Genomic DNA, 18376 nt, shown 5'->3' on the forward strand with positions numbered 1-18376 from the left:
TCGGTTTCCAGGAATTAGCCGAAACAAAATGATCCGTGACACAAAACAGTTTGTAAAGTAGTACATAAAAAGATGCGCGCGCACACAAACACATATATGAACTCATATAAAGTAGAAAAAAAGAGATAAAATATGTTCATTTCATAACAGCAGGGACATGAACCCAGCTGCCTGTTGAAGCATCTGTCACTGGGAGGAGTTTGAAGTTACTGGTTCCAGCTGCTCGCTGCACGTCGGAGCACAACAACCGGGCTGCAGGCGGAGGACCGTCTCAGTGTGTGTGTGTGTGTGTGTGTGTGTGTGTGTGCGTGTGTGTGATGCATGGAACACAAGGTCCCGGATGAAGGCATGTGTCGCTTCCTGGACGGTGAGGCCGGCGCAGCAGCGACGAGCTGCGGCTCCTCCTGGAGGATGAGGCGCGGAGCCTGAAGCTGCACGCGCGAGGTGCGCGAGCTCGGTCCTCCTGTGCACGCGAGCCGCGATTATAACCGGGAGGTGCGTGCACGCGAAGCATGCACAGGTAACCGCTTCTGCAGGTAAAATAACAGGAACAATGAAAAGTCGTCGTTTGTTGTAAATGTAGTTTCAAGCTGAGTTTCTGAACTTTAAAAAAATGTTTTATTAAGATTATTTATTGTTATTATTATTAAGAAGTATAATGAACATGTCGACATGATCAACTAACTGGTTAATGGCAACAGAAATGTTCTTTCATTTAATGTTAAGAAACTTGATCTGGGAAAGAGCAGTAGATAAAAAATAACAAAGGTTGTCCTTTAGCTTTCATGTTGGCTTCACAGCTGAGTTTAAATAATGAAGTAACCAGAAGTCGATTGATCGATTGACAGAAAATAAACCTGCAACTCTTTTGAAAATCAATTAATTGTTTAAATCCTCAAAGACAAAATATTAAACAATCCTCAGTTTCAGTTCATTACTTTTTGAGGTGTTTTTTCACATGACTTTCACCCAGGAGACGTCTGTTCATGTCCCGTGTGAAACCAAGTCTTTTTTGTATTATTTCTTTGCAATTTGTAGTAATTTCAAGCCAAATTAAAGGGTTTGTGTGTTTTTAAACTAAACTTTACAAAGTATTTTTTGGGGGTTTTGTTTAAATTTAAGACGTTACTCAGGTGTTTCAAACTGTTAAAAACTGAGAGAACAGAGAGCATGAGAGTTTGTTTTATAGAAACCTCTTCAGGATCAGACCGGCAGCTTTTCAGACCTTCAGTTTAATTTCTGTCTGTAAATCAAACGCATTCCTAAATGAATGTGTTTGACCGTGTAGAAGAGAGGGCCAGCAGCTCAGAGGCCCCCGGGGGCCCAGGCAGGTTAACCTAGAAGTGCTCCGTCAGCAAGTTTAATTTATTGATTGATCAGTAATTGATGAACAGACAGATCAGTGTGAGTGTATTGATCTGGAGTCACTCAACGGTCGACTGGTTTAAACCTGTTGGTCTGAAACTATTATTTTAATTCCCAAATGGCAGGAAACAAGCATAAAGGGACTTTTTTAAATATCTTGTTTTGTCCCTAAAAAAACTGAAAGATGTTACATTATATATTATATATGTTATTTATATATATATATAATGCGGGATGACTATCGTTCTTTTGGTGGTTTTGGTCTCGTGGTTCTGGTGGTTCTGGTCTCGTGGTTCTTGGTGGTTCTGGTGTTTCTGGTCTCGTGGTTCTTGGTGATTCTGGCCTCGTGGTTCTGGTGGTTCTGGTGGTTCTGGTCTCGTGGTTCTGGTGGTTCTGGTCTCGTGGTTCTTGGTGGTTCTGGTCTTGTGGTTCTGGTGGTACTGGTCTCGTGGTTCTTGGTGATTCTGGCCTCGTGGTTCTGGTGGTTCTGGTCTCGTGGTTCTGGTGGTTCTGGTCTCGTGGTTCTTGGTGGTTCTGGTCTTGTGGTTCTGGTGGTTCTGGTCTTGTGGTTCTTGGTGGTTCTGGTCTCGTGGTTCTTGGTGGTTCTGGTTTGGTGGTTCTGGTGGTACTGGTCTTGTGGTTCTTGGTGGTTCTGGCCTCGTGGTTCTGGTGGTTCTGGTGGTTCTGGTCTCGTGGTTCTTGGTGGTACTGGTCTTGTGGTTCTTGGTGGTTCTGGTCTCGTGGTTCTTGGTGGTTCTGGTTTGGTGGTTCTGGTGGTACTGGTCTTGTGGTTCTTGGTGGTTCTGGTCTCGTGGTTCTGGTGGTTCTGGTCTTGTGGTTCTTGGTGTCTGATGGCGTTGTTGTCCCCTCCAGGTGGCCGTCATGTCGCTGTGGATGATCCTTCCCGTCAGCCTGCCCGTCTTCACCATCACGGGGATCTGGGTCGTGTGAGTACCTCAGTTTCCCTCCAGCATCACAGAGACGACCTCCATCACTGCTGCACAGAGTTCATGAATGATGATTCAGTGTGAATCAAATCCTAGACATAAGAACAACTAAAACACCATCCTTAAAGGACAAGTTTGACATTTTAGATCATGCATTTATCTGAGATATTAGATGAGAAGCTAGAGCTAGAGCCAGCGGACGTTAGCTTAGCTTACATACTGGAAACAGCTCGACTGCTCTGAAAAAGGGAGCAACATCTGCCTAATCTGTATTGTGTGAAGTTGATGAATCCGAACTAACCCTTGAAACCACCACAAACACACAATCACACAAACAAGCTAACTGATAGCCGCCGCGGTCGACCAACGACTCCTCAATTCATAGAGTAAAATCCCTGTTTTTATCAATGGAGTCTGGTGTCTTTGTAGAGAGCAGAGACTACCGCCTCAGTTCCCCGTCAGAAAGGTAAAGGAGGTGAAAATATTCTGAATATATCAGTGTTCTCATGAGGACGCTTAGTCATGTAGAAGCTTCTAGAGTCACCAGAGGGGCGTTCTCTTCAGCTTGTGCTAAACACGTTAATTCAGACGTCTAACCAGAAACACATTGAACGCACCTGAATGTCAGAGAAACGTTGATCGTGTTCACCGTCGTTAGCCTGTTAGCATGCTAACCACAAAGTACAGCTGAGGCTCTGACACTCTGTTATTGTGTGAAAGATGAAATCCAAACTACTTTTTTATTTCATGTCTTCTTTTCAGTTTCTTTTACTAAGTATCCTTTTCTAACTTTACAGATACGCGATGTCCCTTTACAACCAGCATGTCTGCCCTGTGCATAACTGGTAACACACACACACACACACACACACACACACACACACACGCACACACACACACACAGACTCTTTGATTTTGTCGTTAACAAATGTTTACTGTACGTTTTTTAAATACTTTCAAACAGTGAACCAGACAATACCAGGGTAATGTACCGTAAAAGTTGGGTTACAAGCCGCTCCTACCTCTGGTCAGTGTCCCGCTATAGCAAGCTAGGAGCAGCGCTAGCTTGTGCTGCTGCTAGCTCCCCACTGCTGCTGCTACTGCCCGCGTCCCCTCTGCCCAAGTCGGGTGTCAAGCCGGGGCTGGTCCCGCTACCTTCGGTAATTGTCGGGGAGCTAGCGGGGAGCTAGCGGAGCGCTAGAAGAAGTTAGCGGAGAGCTAACGGAAGTTAGCGGGGAACTAGCATGAGCGCCAGCTGGCTACAGCGGGGAGCAAAAGGGAACACTGACCGAAGGTAGTAGCGGCGTGTAACCCGACTTTTACGGTAAAGATAATCAACCAACTGGAATGTTTGCAAATGCAAAATATTTTTTTCATTAATTATTCCATAAAAAAACATCAATGTAATTGTTTTTCTGGAGCATTTCGCAGCTACATGTTCATCAGGAGCTAAAAGTGAAAGAATATGTGAAGCGCTGCAGGACGTATTTTTGCACAGGAAGTTAGTGTCACACTGCTTCTCCATTGGATTTTAGATTATTGCAGAAAATAATCTCTGTGTGCAAACAAATGACATCATCAACATAACAGCGTTCTTCACGTCTCCTCCACTGAGCTGAAGGACGCTTATTGTCTCCTTTAGACTCTTCTTCTTCTTTTAAACACGTAAAAGCTTCTAAGTTCACCTTCACGTCGAGACGAGAGAACAGGAGGCTTTACAAAATGTATAGTATTGGGCTTTATAAATAAAACTGAAACAACTTTAGCACCTCTTTGACCGGGTCTTTGCACACACCCCGAATGGGGGAAGTTAGTTTTTCATCCTCAGACAAAAATGTGTGTTTATGCAGCATTTATTCAGAAGATACAAGTAATTCATGGTGGGCTTTTTGAGGAATTTCAACTGTCAAGCCTGTCTTCATTCAAACATAGTGAGGAAGAGGAGAGATGAAGATAAAGTGCTGAAAATGTTGACATGAGGGGAGAACGTGTAAAGAAGAGAGGGGGGAGGGAGGAAGGAAGGGAGTTACAGTAAACTGAAGTCTCAGAATGCAAACAGATTAAAAAGAGGAGGAAACTCGAGTCAGACCTGCAGCTGCGTTCATCTCTTCTGTGGAATGTGAGCCGCCGTGTCTTTAATAAAAACATACACACATATGTAGCAGCACACTCAGCAGAAACTTGTCGCTCAATATCTGCAAAACATGTGCGGTGCCCTGGAATCTGTGTAAAATAATACCTGCAGATTCTTGAGAGTACTGCTGTGTTTTCCCATTAGGATTTACACATAATAATAATAATAATAATAATAATAATACATATATTATAATAATAATACAAACCACGTATTGTTTTGTTGTATGTATAGGCTGTTGGTTATTAAGATATTTGTGAGTACTTTTATTGTCTCTAGTTTTGAGCACAATTTTTAGGTAAAATCTGATTTTCTCCCACAAAGACAAACATTCAGACAAACACCTCATGAACTTTACATGAACAAAAGCTCTCTTGCATGTGTTTGTTTTCACAGTTTTTATAATAAAACTGACAGTTTGTTAGATTGTGATGTCTTTTTAAATGGCGCTTTCTTAATTTTGTGCCTTTTTTATTCATAATCAACACCAGCAGTGAAGCATTCTTCAGACCTTTGACCTAAAGACATTTGGGTTAATGTTCTACAGTTGTTTCTTCTACAGAAGTCATCTGTGCTCAAACATTTGCAGAGTTTTAACACATTGACTTACTTTGGGTTCTTGACACAGCACTGAAGCTGCAATATTAAACCAGCCTGCAGGGGGCACGCCCACAAAATTAATTACCAAGAAATGCAAAACAACTGTAAAGAGACACAAAATGACAACAAAGAGACACAAAACAAGTGCGACGAGATGCAAAATTACCCAAAGGAGACACAAAAGGACTACAAATGGAGCAAAACTAGTACAGAAAGATGCAAAACAACTGCAAAAGGACACACAAAGACCACAAAGCAACCACAAAGTGGTGTAAAACCACTGCAAAAAGACACAAAATGACTACAAATAGATCAAAACAAGTACAGAAAGATGCAACATGATTACAAAGAGACACAAAGAGGCATAACCCAACTGCAAAGAGACACAAAATGAAAGACAAGAGACAACAAATGACTACAAATAGAGCAAAACAAGAACAGAAAGAAGCAGCAAAGCTCCAAAGAGACTTAAAACAACAACTCAAAGGGGCTAAACAACTCCACTTCAGAGTCTTGTTGGAGAGGTTCTGGGTTTGTCTCATAATCCTGATACAAATAAAAAAAAAAAACCTAATATAGGGATTACATTTTGAATTTTAAAAAGACTTTCAAAGATTCCAGATGGGCCTGAATTGAATGTATTGAACTAACAACCTTTTGAACCTTAAATATTTAACTTTCCGTCGGTATCTGCAGACTGAGAGCATGAATGAATGAGCAATGCGTTGTTGCGTTGCTGCGTTGCTATGTAGTTGTGTTGTTGTGCTCTGAAGGATTGCTTCCCACTGTTGCGTAATCTAAATGACACAAGCAGTGAAGCATTCTGAAGTGTGTTATTTAAGAAACCCTTAACCATAAATACATTTTGGGTTCATGTTCTACATGTTTTTGTGCATCAGAAGTCATGATGACCGAGGTGTGTGTGTGTGTGTGTGTGGTGTGTGTGTGTGTGTGTGTTTACAGGCTTTACAACGAGTCCTGTGAGGAGCCGCTTCCTCTCCAGAGGGGCCCGGTGCTGTGCTGCACTCTGGACAACATCCCACTCATCAGGTCAGGGATCGAACCCCCGCTGCTCCTGCAGGAGTCTTTCCGTCATTCTGTCCTCTTATTGTGAAACTCAGCGCTGTCCACTTCCTGCTTGAAAGAGCAGAACAATGGGTGCACATTGTTGGTGTGGTTTTCTAGAAGCCGCAGTTTGGTGAATCGATGACGAAGGTCACTTTTCTTTCCACTCTCACAAGAACAACATATATATATATATATATATATTTTTTTTTTTATATATATATATTTTTTTTATATATATATATATATATATATATATGCTCTTTAATTTAAGTCCTTTTCCGTTGAACCCAAACGCAACAACAAGAATATGTTGGTGCACATTGTGTTTTAATTGGCTCGAGCAGAGCCTGACATCAATGAGTTTAAGAAAGGAAAAAAAAAGCACCTTTGAACTGTGTGACTCATGATGGACAAAATGTGAAATGTTAGACGTTCAAGTGGCTGCAACAGAACATGTTGCACTAAAATAAAAACCCTTTCAGACGGGATTCAGGCTGTTCTCACGCAGAACAATGTTCTGTAATTCATCGATCTCCTACGAAGCCGGCAGTGTGGAGGAAGTGTTCAGGTCCTTTACTTAAAGGAAGTGTTCAGGTCCTTTACTTAAAGGAGCAGTGTGGAGGAAGTGTTCAGGTCCTTTACTTAAAGGAGCAGTGTGGAGGAAGTGTTCAGGTCCTTTACTTCAAGGAAGTGTTCAGGTCCTTTCCTTAAAGGAGCAGTGTGGAGGAAGTGTTCAGGTCCTTTACTTCAAGGAAGTGTTCAGGTCATTTACTTAAAGGAGCAGTGTGCAGGAAGTGTTCAGGTCCTTTACTTAAAGGGACAGTGTGGAGGAAGTGTTCAGGTCCTTTACTTAAAGGAAGTGTTCAGGTCCTTTACTTAAAGGGGCAGTGTGCAGGAAGTGTTCAGGTCCTTTACTTAAAGGGCAGTGTGGAGGAAGTGTTCAGGTCCTTTACTTAAAGGGACAGTGTGGAGGAAGTGTTCAGGTCCTTTTACTTAAAGGAGCAGTGTGCAGGAAGTGTTCAGGTCCTTTACTTAAAGGGGCAGTGTGCAGGAAGTGTTCAGGTCCTTTACTTAAAGGGCAGTGTGGAGGAAGTGTTCAGGTCCTTTACTTAAAGGGACAGTGTGGAGGAAGTGTTCAGGTCCTTTACTTAAAGGAAGTGTTCAGGTCCTTTTACTTAAAGGAGCAGTGTGCAGGAAGTGTTCAGGTCCTTTACTTAAAGGGACAGTGTGGAGAAAGTGTTCAGGTCCTTTACTTAAAGGGACAGTGTGGAGGAAGTGTTCAGGTCCTTTACTTAAAGGGACAGTGTGGAGGAAGTGTTCAGGTCCTTTACTTAAAGGGGCAGTGTGCAGGAAGTGTTCAGGTCCTTTACTTAAAGGGGCAGTGTGGAGGAAGTGTTCAGGTCCTTTACTTAAAGGGGCAGTGTGGAGGAAGTGTTCAGGTCCTTTACTTAAAGGGGCAGTGTGCAGGATTTAGTGGCCTTCAGACACCAAATCCAAGCTCCCACTTGAACGTATAAACCCTGAAAGTCTCTCTTTGGAGTCAGTGTTTGGTTTGTCCGTTCTGAGCTCCTGTAGAAACATGGCAGTGCAACATGGAGCCTATGTAGATATGAAGGGCTCCTTTATAAGCTAACGAAAACACAACGATGCTTAGTCCCCCATAAATCCGACACACTTTTCCTTTTTAAATAAAAGTACTAATAGTACACTGTTAAAATACTCCACTACTCGTAAAAGTCCTGCATTGAAATGTAACTTGCAGAGGGGTTCTGTGTGAGTGAGTGATTAAGTGTGTGTGCACCTCTCTGTCTGTCCACGGCTTCAGCAGGAAGAAGAGCTTCTGTTGTGTCGTGGATCCATTGCCGCTCTTTGAAATGTTGCAGCACTGAGTTGAAAAAATGTAAACAAGAAACCCATTTTTCTTCTTCGTTCCCCTCCCTGCAGCCGGAGTGATAAACAAGCGTGAGCTTAAGATTCAACCCGGTGAAACTCACTCCAAGACTTTCTCTATATGTGTAGATGAAGATCTCGGTGTTATTCTTTCTCTCAACCTCCCAGCACGACTGTCGTTTCGTTTCCATTTGTAGACATTTATATTATTTTTTGTTCAACTGCTTTCCAAGAAGAGAAAACATGTTGGTGTGCCTTTTATTTCCACAAAGTAATTAGGAACAACAAATGAGGCAACGCTTTTTTTAATGACTATTTCTAAGGAATTCCTGCAGCACCGTTATTTAAAAAAATAATAATTTAAAACTCCCCTCCTCTGCTCTCTGTTTTCATTGCAGTAAATGTGGAACCCTGCCGCCCGAAAGCTGCTTTTTCAGCCTCATATGCAGCACTGGATCCTTTATGGGTGAGTGTCAACACGAGGTCGTGTACAGTGAACGCCGCATTTACCCATCATGCAGCTCTGCAGGCTGAACGGCCCTCTGTGCTCTCAGAACTTCAGACTTGTTTTCTCAGCTGTGACGCCTCAAGCCAAGTACACACACACACACACACACACACACACACACACACACACACACACACACACACACACACACACACACACACACACACCATGAATGGTGCATTCATATTTGACCCAAGAGGGCGACTTCTCTGCTCTGTAGAAAATACTTTAAAGCATTTATTTTGGCGGGTTTCAGGCTGGTGCATGAAGTCCCCGCCTCCTCTGTTTGCTTTATTAAACTCCAGGAGTTACCACAGTGAACTTCGGTCTACTGAGATTCTTTAATTGGAGGCTGACTACATGCAGGCTTGACGTTGCACCGCCTGAACAGAACCATAAGACGTGTTAAAGGAGATTGGAGTTGCCGGCCTCATTTAAAATGTGCAGATAACGGTCTCTCAATTCACGGTGTTGCTCTCTTGTTTGTATGGAAGGTGACGGTTGAGTTAAAATGGCGACATACTGGCAGCTCAATGTGGCCACAGCCCAGTGTGTTGTTGTCTGAAAGGTGCTTTATGAATAGAACCTGATTGATTGATTGATTGATTGATTGCCGGCGACACAGTGTGTGTTTAATGGGAGTTTTTTCACTCGCACACAGTTCAGTTCGTCTCCACTCTCAGATTGTGTGGGTCCAAAAGGCTGATGATGACGTATCTATTACATAATCCAGTTGTTACATAATACAGATGTGTTTGTTTGAACACTGTCTCCACTTTGAAGCGGTTTCTCCAGAGGAAGTGTGTTTGTTGGATGATCACGTCGTCTCTACGAGCACAAAGGGAGCTGAACGCCGAACAGACTCATGGCCAACGTGTTATATTACAGAAGAGACAATAGCAGGAGCAGGAATTAGGTTGTTGCTGAGATTATATTTTTAAGAATGATGAATTCTCCGTGTGTGCAAATAAATAAAACATATACATATAATATTTGTAATATTCTTTAAAATAAAATAAATAATATATAAATAAAATGTATACATATAATATTGAAATATATATATATATATGTATACATACAAAAAAATATATACATATAATATTTGTAATATTCTTAATATATATATATAAAAAATGTATACATATATTTTTTATATTGAGAAAAATATATAAATAAAATATATACATATAATATTTGTAATATTCTTTAAAAAAAATATATATATATATAAATAAAATGTATAAAAACATAATTAAAAAACATATATATAAATATTATGTATATTTTTTTATATAATAACATATATATATATAATTATCTGTAACAACTCCGTATAAGTGTGTGGTCTGATTGTTATCTGTTTCTCTCTGTGTGTTCATGTTCCTCCGGACTGAAGTTGCATAATTGAACACTTGGTTCCTAGTTTTTCTAAGAAAATGCTGGAATTTATGGACAAACCCGTCTCAGCTTGGGTTTCTGCGTCTGTTATTCATCTCACTACGTGGACATTGCTCTTCATGACATCATCACCCAGATTTAGTGTCAAAGTCGAGAGGAATATTACTTCATCTCATGTGTGTTGTCAGTTTTCACCTCATTACTCATGTTGGAGGGTCGTTATGCTGAAATATGTCAAAATGTTCGCATTTAAAAAAAATCCAAGTAAACTAGAGCTGTGTGGTTCCTTTAACTCCTGTGAGACCAGCTGGAAACCCACAAAGGTCAAAGGTCAGACAGTAAAGGATCAGGTCACATGTATGTACATGAGCATTTAAAGTCAGAAAATAGTCAAAATAGTTCTGTTTTAATGTTTATTTTATTCAACAGGCCAAAGCCCAAATATACTCTGTTTATTAAGTTTCTAATTTCTATTTTTTTGTTTAGTTTTATTTAGTTTGCTAGTTTTAGCGAGTTTAGTTATAGTTCAAATATTTAGTTTCAGTTTCTTTTTGTTTGTTGTTGTTTATATTTTGAGACATTAATCCTCAAACAACTATTCTATAGATTATCCAATAATAAAACACAAATTAAATACATTTCAAAATAAAATGAATAAAATGTTAATACTAAAACCGTGAGCGAAAAATATGGCGACTTATTCAGAGCATCAGGGGGGAAAAAACAAGAAATATATTTGTTTGGTTTGTGGACTCTGAAGCCTCAAATTTGGCATTTTGGCCGTCGCCATCTTGTTTTTTTGACAACAGAGGTGACAGGAGAGGGCGGAGCCAAGTGAACGATGAAGCAGACACTTAACCTTCATGAAGTGAAAACACACTGCGGTCTAAAACGAAAACACAAACAACGGGTAAATTGGCATAAAGTCTGGCACAATTCATGGTTCCCTCGAGATGAATTGCAATAATGTTCCTGTCGTTTCATTTCGTGTGGCGCTCTCACTCTGGAAATGTCCCCAACACATCAGTTTATGTGGCGGCTCATTTAACCGCTGGACTCACAACATGAACATCACAACTGCGCTCTGCAGCGCGCCGAGCAGCAGGTGTGGGCGAGCGGCGTGGAGCCGCTGTGAAGCTTTGATGGAGCGCTTTAATAAACAGAACATCGGGGATCTGCTCACACTGAGATCCACAGCGTCGTTCATTTCAGATGAAACGCCGTGAACTCGATGTTCCTTTCATGCTGCATCCTGATTCTGAAAGAAGAGTCGAGCTCTTTTATCTTTCTCTCTGTCTGTTCCTTCAGTTTGTCTTAGTCAGAGGGTATAAAGGAGTATAGAAGTCTATGCTTCATGTGTTAAAGCTGCATTCTCTCTCCTGACCACCAGGGGGCGACTCCTCTGGTTGTATAGAAGTCTATGCTTCATGTGTTAAAGCTGCATTCTCTCTAATGACCACCAGGGTGTGACTCCTCTGGTTGTATAGAAGTCTATGCTTCATGTGTTGAAGCTGCATTATCTCTCCGGACCACCAGGGGGCGACTCCTCTGGTTGTATAGAAGTCTATGCTTCATGTGTTAAAGCTGCATTCTCTCTAATGACCATCTTGGGGTGACTCCTCTGGTTGTATAGAAGTATATGCTTCATGTGTTAAAGCTGCATTCTCTCTCCTGACCACCAGGGGGTGACTCCTCTGGTTGTATAGAAGCATATGCTTCATGTGTTAAAGCTGCATTCTCTCTCCTGACCACCAGGGGGTGACTCCTCTGGTTGTATAGAAGCATATGCTTCATGTGTTAAAGCTGCATTCTCTCTACTGGCCACTAGGGGGTGACTCCTCTGGTTGTATAGAAGCATATGCTTCATGTGTTAAAGCTGCATTCTCTCTACTGGCCACTAGGGGGGCGACTCCTCTGGTTGTATAGAAGTCTATGCTTCATGTGTTAAAGCTGCATTCTCTCTCCTGACCACCAGGGTGTGACTCCTCTGGTTGTATAGAAGTCTATGCTTCAGTGTTAAAGCTGCATTCTCTCTCCTGACCACCAGGGTGTGACTCCTCTGGTTGTATAGAAGTCTATGCTTCATGTGTTGAAGCTGCATTATCTCTCCGGACCACCAGGGGGCGACTCCTCTGGTTGTATAGAAGTATATGCTTCATGTGTTAAAGCTGCATTCTCTCTCCTGACCACCAGGGGGTGACTCCTCTGGTTGTATAGAAGCATATGCTTCATGTGTTAAAGCTGCATTCTCTCTACTGGCCACTAGGGGATGACTCCTCTGGTTGTATAGAAGCATATGCTTCATGTGTTAAAGCTGCATTCTCTCTACTGGCCACTAGGGGGCGACTCCTCTGGTTGTATAGAAGTATATGCTTTATGTGTTAAAGCTGCATTCTCTCTACTGGCCACTAGGGGGCGACTCCTCTGGTTGTATAGAAGTACATGCTTCATGTGTTAAAGCTGCATTCTCTCTACTGACCACCAGGGTATTATTAGGTGTTTGAAACGTAAAGGAGAGTAAAAATCTAAACCAACAATCAGCTCTGTATTCATCAATGCTCGTTAAAGATGATGAAGGTGATGAAGATGATGAAGATGATGCATCCTCTCCTCCTCCAGTGATGCTGATCGGTCTGCTGCGCTACGCTCACGTTATTGAGAAACACCAGAACTGCGTCCTCAACACCGCCGGCCTCTCGGCGGCCTGGATCTGTGCCGCCGGTCTCATCATGGTGGGAAACTTCCAGGTAATCACTATGCTATGCTATATGCTAAATGTTATGCCTGCTGGTTTAAAACAATATGACTTTCTGATATCAACACTTCATACTTTAGTCTTCAGTGGAGAGACATGAGCCTTTCCTCGTATTCTTCTTGAACCGTGTTGCGTTTCCTCTTCACATAATCAAAGCTCTTGCCTCTTCCCTGTAATTACACAACTTTAACAGCTGTGATGTTTCTCCCCCACAATGCACCTCTGTCACATCGCCGCACCAGCTGCTGCATTTTAGAATACGAGCGTGCGGGAAGCATTTAAAAAGAGTTTTAGAAATGCAGTAAAGAGGAACTTCCTGTGTCGTTGATTTTGTAAATTTATATAATTTCAGTTTTTTTCTTCTTTTTTTCTGTTCTGCCCGGTGACTCATTACCCAGAGCGCCGGTGTTGGGTCACGATGAGGATTTGAGTTTGTCATTTAAAAAAAAAGAAAGAAGCTTTTTATCAGCTTTATTGTGTCCAGATATTCCCACAAGAAATTATCACGTGAGCGTTAACTTTTTACATATTGGTTTGAATATAAAGTGTATTTTATCAGTCCATTAGTAACGGAAATGTATTGCGAAAGAGATCAATCAGCTGATCTGTGGCAGGTAAAAGGTCCGATGCAGCACATCATCTTCAGTAAAGAAGAATAAATATAAAAAATTGTGAGTCATAGGATTCATCCCCTGGAACACATGAATGAACATCATATTATGGAAATCCATTGGTTATTGAGCTATACAGCACAAAAGAGAACCTCATGGTGGCGCTAGAGGAAAATTTTGTGGATCACAAGAGTCAGTAAGATTCATCCTCTGGGGAGCATGAATATCTGCACAAAATTCCATTGAAATCCATCTAACGGCTGTTGTGATATCGCACAAAAAACACAAAAGAGAACCTCATTCTGGCACTTTAATATGCAGTAGGATTCATCCTCTGGGGAACACGAATGTCTACACAAAACCTAATATAAATCTACCCAATGGCTGTTGAGATATCTCACAAAATAACCCGTAAAAGTCACTTTAACCTGTGCAGGATTGTAGATTTTTTACTGTTTATTTATATTACTTGTTTAGATTGTTTACTGTCTCTTGTGTGCACTTCACCCTGTTAGCTGCTGTACTGTTTCCCCACTGCGGGACTAATAAAGGAATATCTAATCTAAAAAATAAAAAGGGATAGAATCCGTGTGACTCATCCTCTGGGGACCAGGACAGTCTGCACACAATTGAATGGATATCCATCCAATATAGTCATATAATCATAATTAATAATCAGCTGAGGAGGAAACGAGAGTAACATTAAAGGTTACATTAAAGTGATTTTGTTCATTCCTCAGGTGGATTTCGCCAAAGTCCTCCACTACGTGGGCGCCGGCGTGGCGTTCCCCTCCAGCATGCTGTTCGTGTGCCTCCAGTCGGCGCTGACCTACCGGCTGGCCAAGACCCAGCAGGAGTACCGAGCGGGTCACCTCCGCCTGGGCATGGCGCTGCTGGCGCTGCTCGCCCTGGTGCTCAGTATCCTGCCCACGAGTTCCACTTATTAGCAAAGAAGTTCGAGACATCAAAGATATTTTCCTTGAGTTGAGGGAAAAACATTTTTTAAATTACCGTAAAAGTCGGGTTACAAGCCCTTACTACCTTCGGTCAGAGTCCCCGTTAGCTCCCCGCTGTAGCCAGCTGGGGCTCCTGCTAGCGCTCCGTTACTTCCCCGCTAACTTCCGCTAGCTCCCTGAAAGCCACCGAAGGTGGCGGGACCAGGCTCGACACCCAGGGGGGGCGTGGGCAGCAGCAGCACTAGCTAGCAGCAGCGCTAGCTAGCAGCAGCACTAGCTAGCGCTGCTGCTAGCTAGCGCTGCTGCTAGCTTGCTACAGCGGGGACACTGACCGGAGGTAGGAGCGGCTTGTAACCCGACGTTTACGGTACTACATTTCTTAAAGATATCTGTTGATACAAGTATTGCAACACCACAGTGTAAACATACTCTGGTACAAGTAAAAGTTCCTGTATTTGAACTCTTAGTACAAGATTAGTATCACATTATTAAATATATAAATATATACTTTAAAACTTAAGTCGAGGGGAAATGATCCTCCTACTGAGAGAGAATCCTACTGAGCATGTGCAGAGTGTCGTCGCTCTAGCTTGTTTCTGATTGAAGGAATTGTGTGTTACATTTGTCTCCCCTACTTTATGTAGTTCAGGGTATCTTAACCTATAATAATACAACATCATTTATCATTTTTATTTTCTATTCATTATCAGAATCTTAAATGTAATTAGTAACAAAAAAAGTCCAAAATAAATGTAGTGGAGCGAAAAGAAAGTAGCATGTAGCATAAATATTCAAATAAAGTACCTTAATTGTATTTAAGTACAGCACTTGACTAGATGTGAGTATATTTTTGTTAATTGTGTTACGTCGCCCCCTGCTGGAGACAAAACACTTTACATCCCTTTCCTGAATCCAAACATTCATCCTCTGGACCTTTTTAAGGAGTAAACTTACACATCAAAAACAAGAAAATGTGTGTTTTCAATAACACGGCCATAAAGACGTGTGTGTGTGTGTGTGTGTGTGTGTGTGTGTGTGTGTGTGTGTGTGTGTCCGTCCGTCCGTCCGTGTGTGTGTGTGTGTGTGTGTGTGTGTGTCCTCCCTCATTGTCCTCCTTAACCGTAAACTCACCAGGCGGCGTTTTCTTCTGCCAGGAGAGCTTCGCCCTGCAGCACGCCTCCGCCATCTTCGAGTGGATCTACTGCATGCTCATCATGCTCTTCTACGGGACGTTCGCCTTCGAGTTCGGGGGAATGTCGGGCGACACGCTGATGGTCCTGTCCAGAGGAGGAGGAAGAGGAAGAGGAGGAGGAGGAGGAGGAGGGGTGCAGAACTTCTCCACCTCCGGACACAAGGTGGAGGCCGGCGGCGGCTCCAACCACCACCAGCCGGACAACTTATCGATGCTGTAATCGAGCTGCAGACGTTCCCTGGAGGTCAGAGGGCGACACGCGGGCCGACCTGGAGCGGAGAGCCAGGAGATGAACTCCTCTGCTGCACACAAAGCGGTGGCAAAGCGGCGGCAAAGCGGCGGCAAAGCGGCGCTGCAGTGACCAAAGACTACAGACTTTCATCCAGTACAATGCACAATAAGTGCCTTTCTGAACACTGAAAGAGACACACACACATTCTCCTCATGTAACAATGACTCTCTGGTTTCTTGGCCTTTCCTCAGAAGCAGCGCCGTTGGTTTGTTTGAATGTTTAGACGTTCAGATATCGAGCTCTGTGTTGGTTTTTATTACTCAGGAAGGTTTGTTACATGAGCAGGTGTTTGCTCTTTACCCTTTAGTAAAGTAAGGGGAAGATTTCCCAACGACGTCTGACAGTAGATGGGTTAAAGGTTACTGAGTGCCAAGAAGAATTCATTTAATAATGTTGTTTTAGTTGTTTCATGACAGGAATATCTGTCCTCATGTTGAACAGTTTGAATGATACACACAGAAACACAGGGCAACTCTTTATGACAACGTTGGATTACTGAGTGGGTCTAACTGGCTAAATTATGCATAAACGACTACAAAGAGAAACCAAACGGCTGCAAAGAGACGCAACACAACTACAAAGAGATGTAAAAATGCTGCAAGAAGAGAGAGAGATTCAAAACAACTATGAAAAGAGGCAAAACAACCACAAAGAGACTCACAGTGAATATAAAGAGACAAAAAGAGAAATTACAAAGAGAAACAAAATGACCACGAGATGCAAGAGATGTGAAACGGCTGCAAGGAGACAAAGAGACAAACAACGACTTTTGAAAAGAGACAAAACAACCACAAAGAAACTACGAAGACACGTAAAACACCTTTTGCATGTCCGAGGGTCCTTTAGCATGTCTGAAGGACCTTTTGCATGTCTGAAGGACCTTTAGCATCTCTGAAGAACCTTTAGCATGTCTGAAGGACCTTTTACATGTCCGAGGGTCCTTTAGCATGTCTGAAGAACCTTTAGCATGTCTGAAGGACCTTTAGCATGTCTGAGGGGCCCTTTACATGTCTGAAGGACCTTTAGCATGTCTGAAGAACCTTTTGCATGTCTGAAGGACCTTTAGCATGACTGAAGAACCTTTAGCATGTCTGAAGGACCTTTAGCATGTCTGAAGGACCTTTAGCATGTCTGAGGGGCCCTTTAGCATGTCTGATGAACCTTTAGCATGTCTGAAGGACCTATAGCATGTCTGAGGGGCCCTTTACATGTCTGAAGGACCTTTAGCATGTCTGAGGGGCCTTTAGCATGTCTGACGGACCTTTAGCATGTCTGAGGAACCTATAGCATGTCTGAGGGGCCTTTTACATGTCTGAGGGTCCTTTTACATGTCTGAAGGACCTTTATCATGTCTGAGGAACCTTTAGCATGTCTGAAGGACCTTTAGCATGTCTGAGGAACCTTCTACATGTCTGAGGGTCCTTTTACATGTCTGAAGGACCTTTATCATGTCTGAGGAACCTTTAGCATGTCTGAGGGTCCTTTTACATGTCTGAAGGACCTTTAGCATGTCTGAGGGGCCCTTTACATGTCTGAAGAACCATTAGCATGTCTGAAGGACCTTTTACATGTCTGAAGGACCTTTTACATGTCTGAAGGACCTTTAGCATGTCTGAGGGGCCCTTTACATGTCTGAAGAACCATTAGCATGTCTGAAGGACCTTTTACATGTCTGAAGGACCTTTAGCATGTCTGAAGGACCTTTAGCATGTCTGAGGGGCCTTTTACATGTCTGACGGACCTTTAGCATGTCTGAGGAACCTTTAGCATGTCTGAGGGTCCTTTAGCATGTCTGAAGGACCTTTAGCATGTCTGAGGAACCTTTAGCATGTCTGAGGGTCCTTTTACATGTCTGAAGGACCTTTAGCATGTCTGAGTAACCTTTCGCATGTCTAAGGGGCCTTTTACATGAACGTTGCCCATGAAGTTGTCCCACATTGTCTCACGTTGTCTGAAATAAGCTGTTGTATTTTTTTATATTTTGTATTTTGTTGTATCAGCTCTTTGCCAAAAAGAAGTTGCTCTCAGTAACAATAATGTTGTAGAGTTCGAATGGGACCAAACTATTTGTATTGTCTGTATTTGATCATATGCAGAAACACTTAAACCAGAACACACTTTTATGATGTATGAAGAGAAATAAAAGCAAATCGGCTTATTTTCATTCATGCAGCATTGAAGAGAAATCAAATGCCTTTTGTTCAAATGTTTTATTGTTCAAAGATCATATTGGCATTATTTATAAAACAGGATATGCAAAGTTTTTCTTCTGTTTCTGTAAACACTCTGAGATCACATCTTATCTTCATGAGCAGACGTCAGCAGGTCTGCATGACATTCACAGTTTTTAGTGTCAAATCATATACAACTGGAGAAACGACCTCAGAAGAAAATATGATGTTCAGAAAGCAAGTTTTGTGCATTGATTTCATCAAGAAACTCTAAAAACAAGTAAGAAATCCAGTCTATTTGTATGTAATGTGATCATTTTGCATCTGCAGCTTTCTGTTATTTCAAAACAAATTTAGGATTTCTTCATTTGAGTCGCTGACATTTGAAATTTTAACAATTTCAAGATGCGTCTCATATTTTGCTTTGCTCTGCAGGTCTAGAATCACAATGTTTTAAGAACCAAATAATACAAAAGTTAAACAGCT

At 42.1% G+C, this 18376-nt stretch overlaps 1 protein-coding gene across 1 annotated transcript; it reads left to right on the top strand.

Annotated features, from left to right (window-relative positions):
* Nucleotides 1–2247: 2247 nt before the first annotated feature.
* Nucleotides 2248–15647, top strand: LOC306750854 (transmembrane protein 150A-like; the record flags this gene model as incomplete). The annotated part of the gene is made up of 7 exons (XM_079234330.1): nucleotides 2248–2312; nucleotides 3110–3157; nucleotides 6010–6096; nucleotides 8403–8470; nucleotides 12533–12660; nucleotides 14020–14197; nucleotides 15370–15647. 7 exons carry the CDS (start codon nucleotides 2248–2250, stop codon nucleotides 15645–15647), a joined length of 852 nt encoding a protein of 283 aa, XP_079090456.1.
* Nucleotides 15648–18376: the final 2729 nt, after the last annotated feature.

This window comes from Taurulus bubalis (genome assembly GCF_910589615.1).
Source record: "Taurulus bubalis genome assembly, chromosome: 2".
In the NCBI taxonomy this organism is placed as follows: Eukaryota; Metazoa; Chordata; class Actinopteri; order Perciformes; family Cottidae; genus Taurulus; species Taurulus bubalis.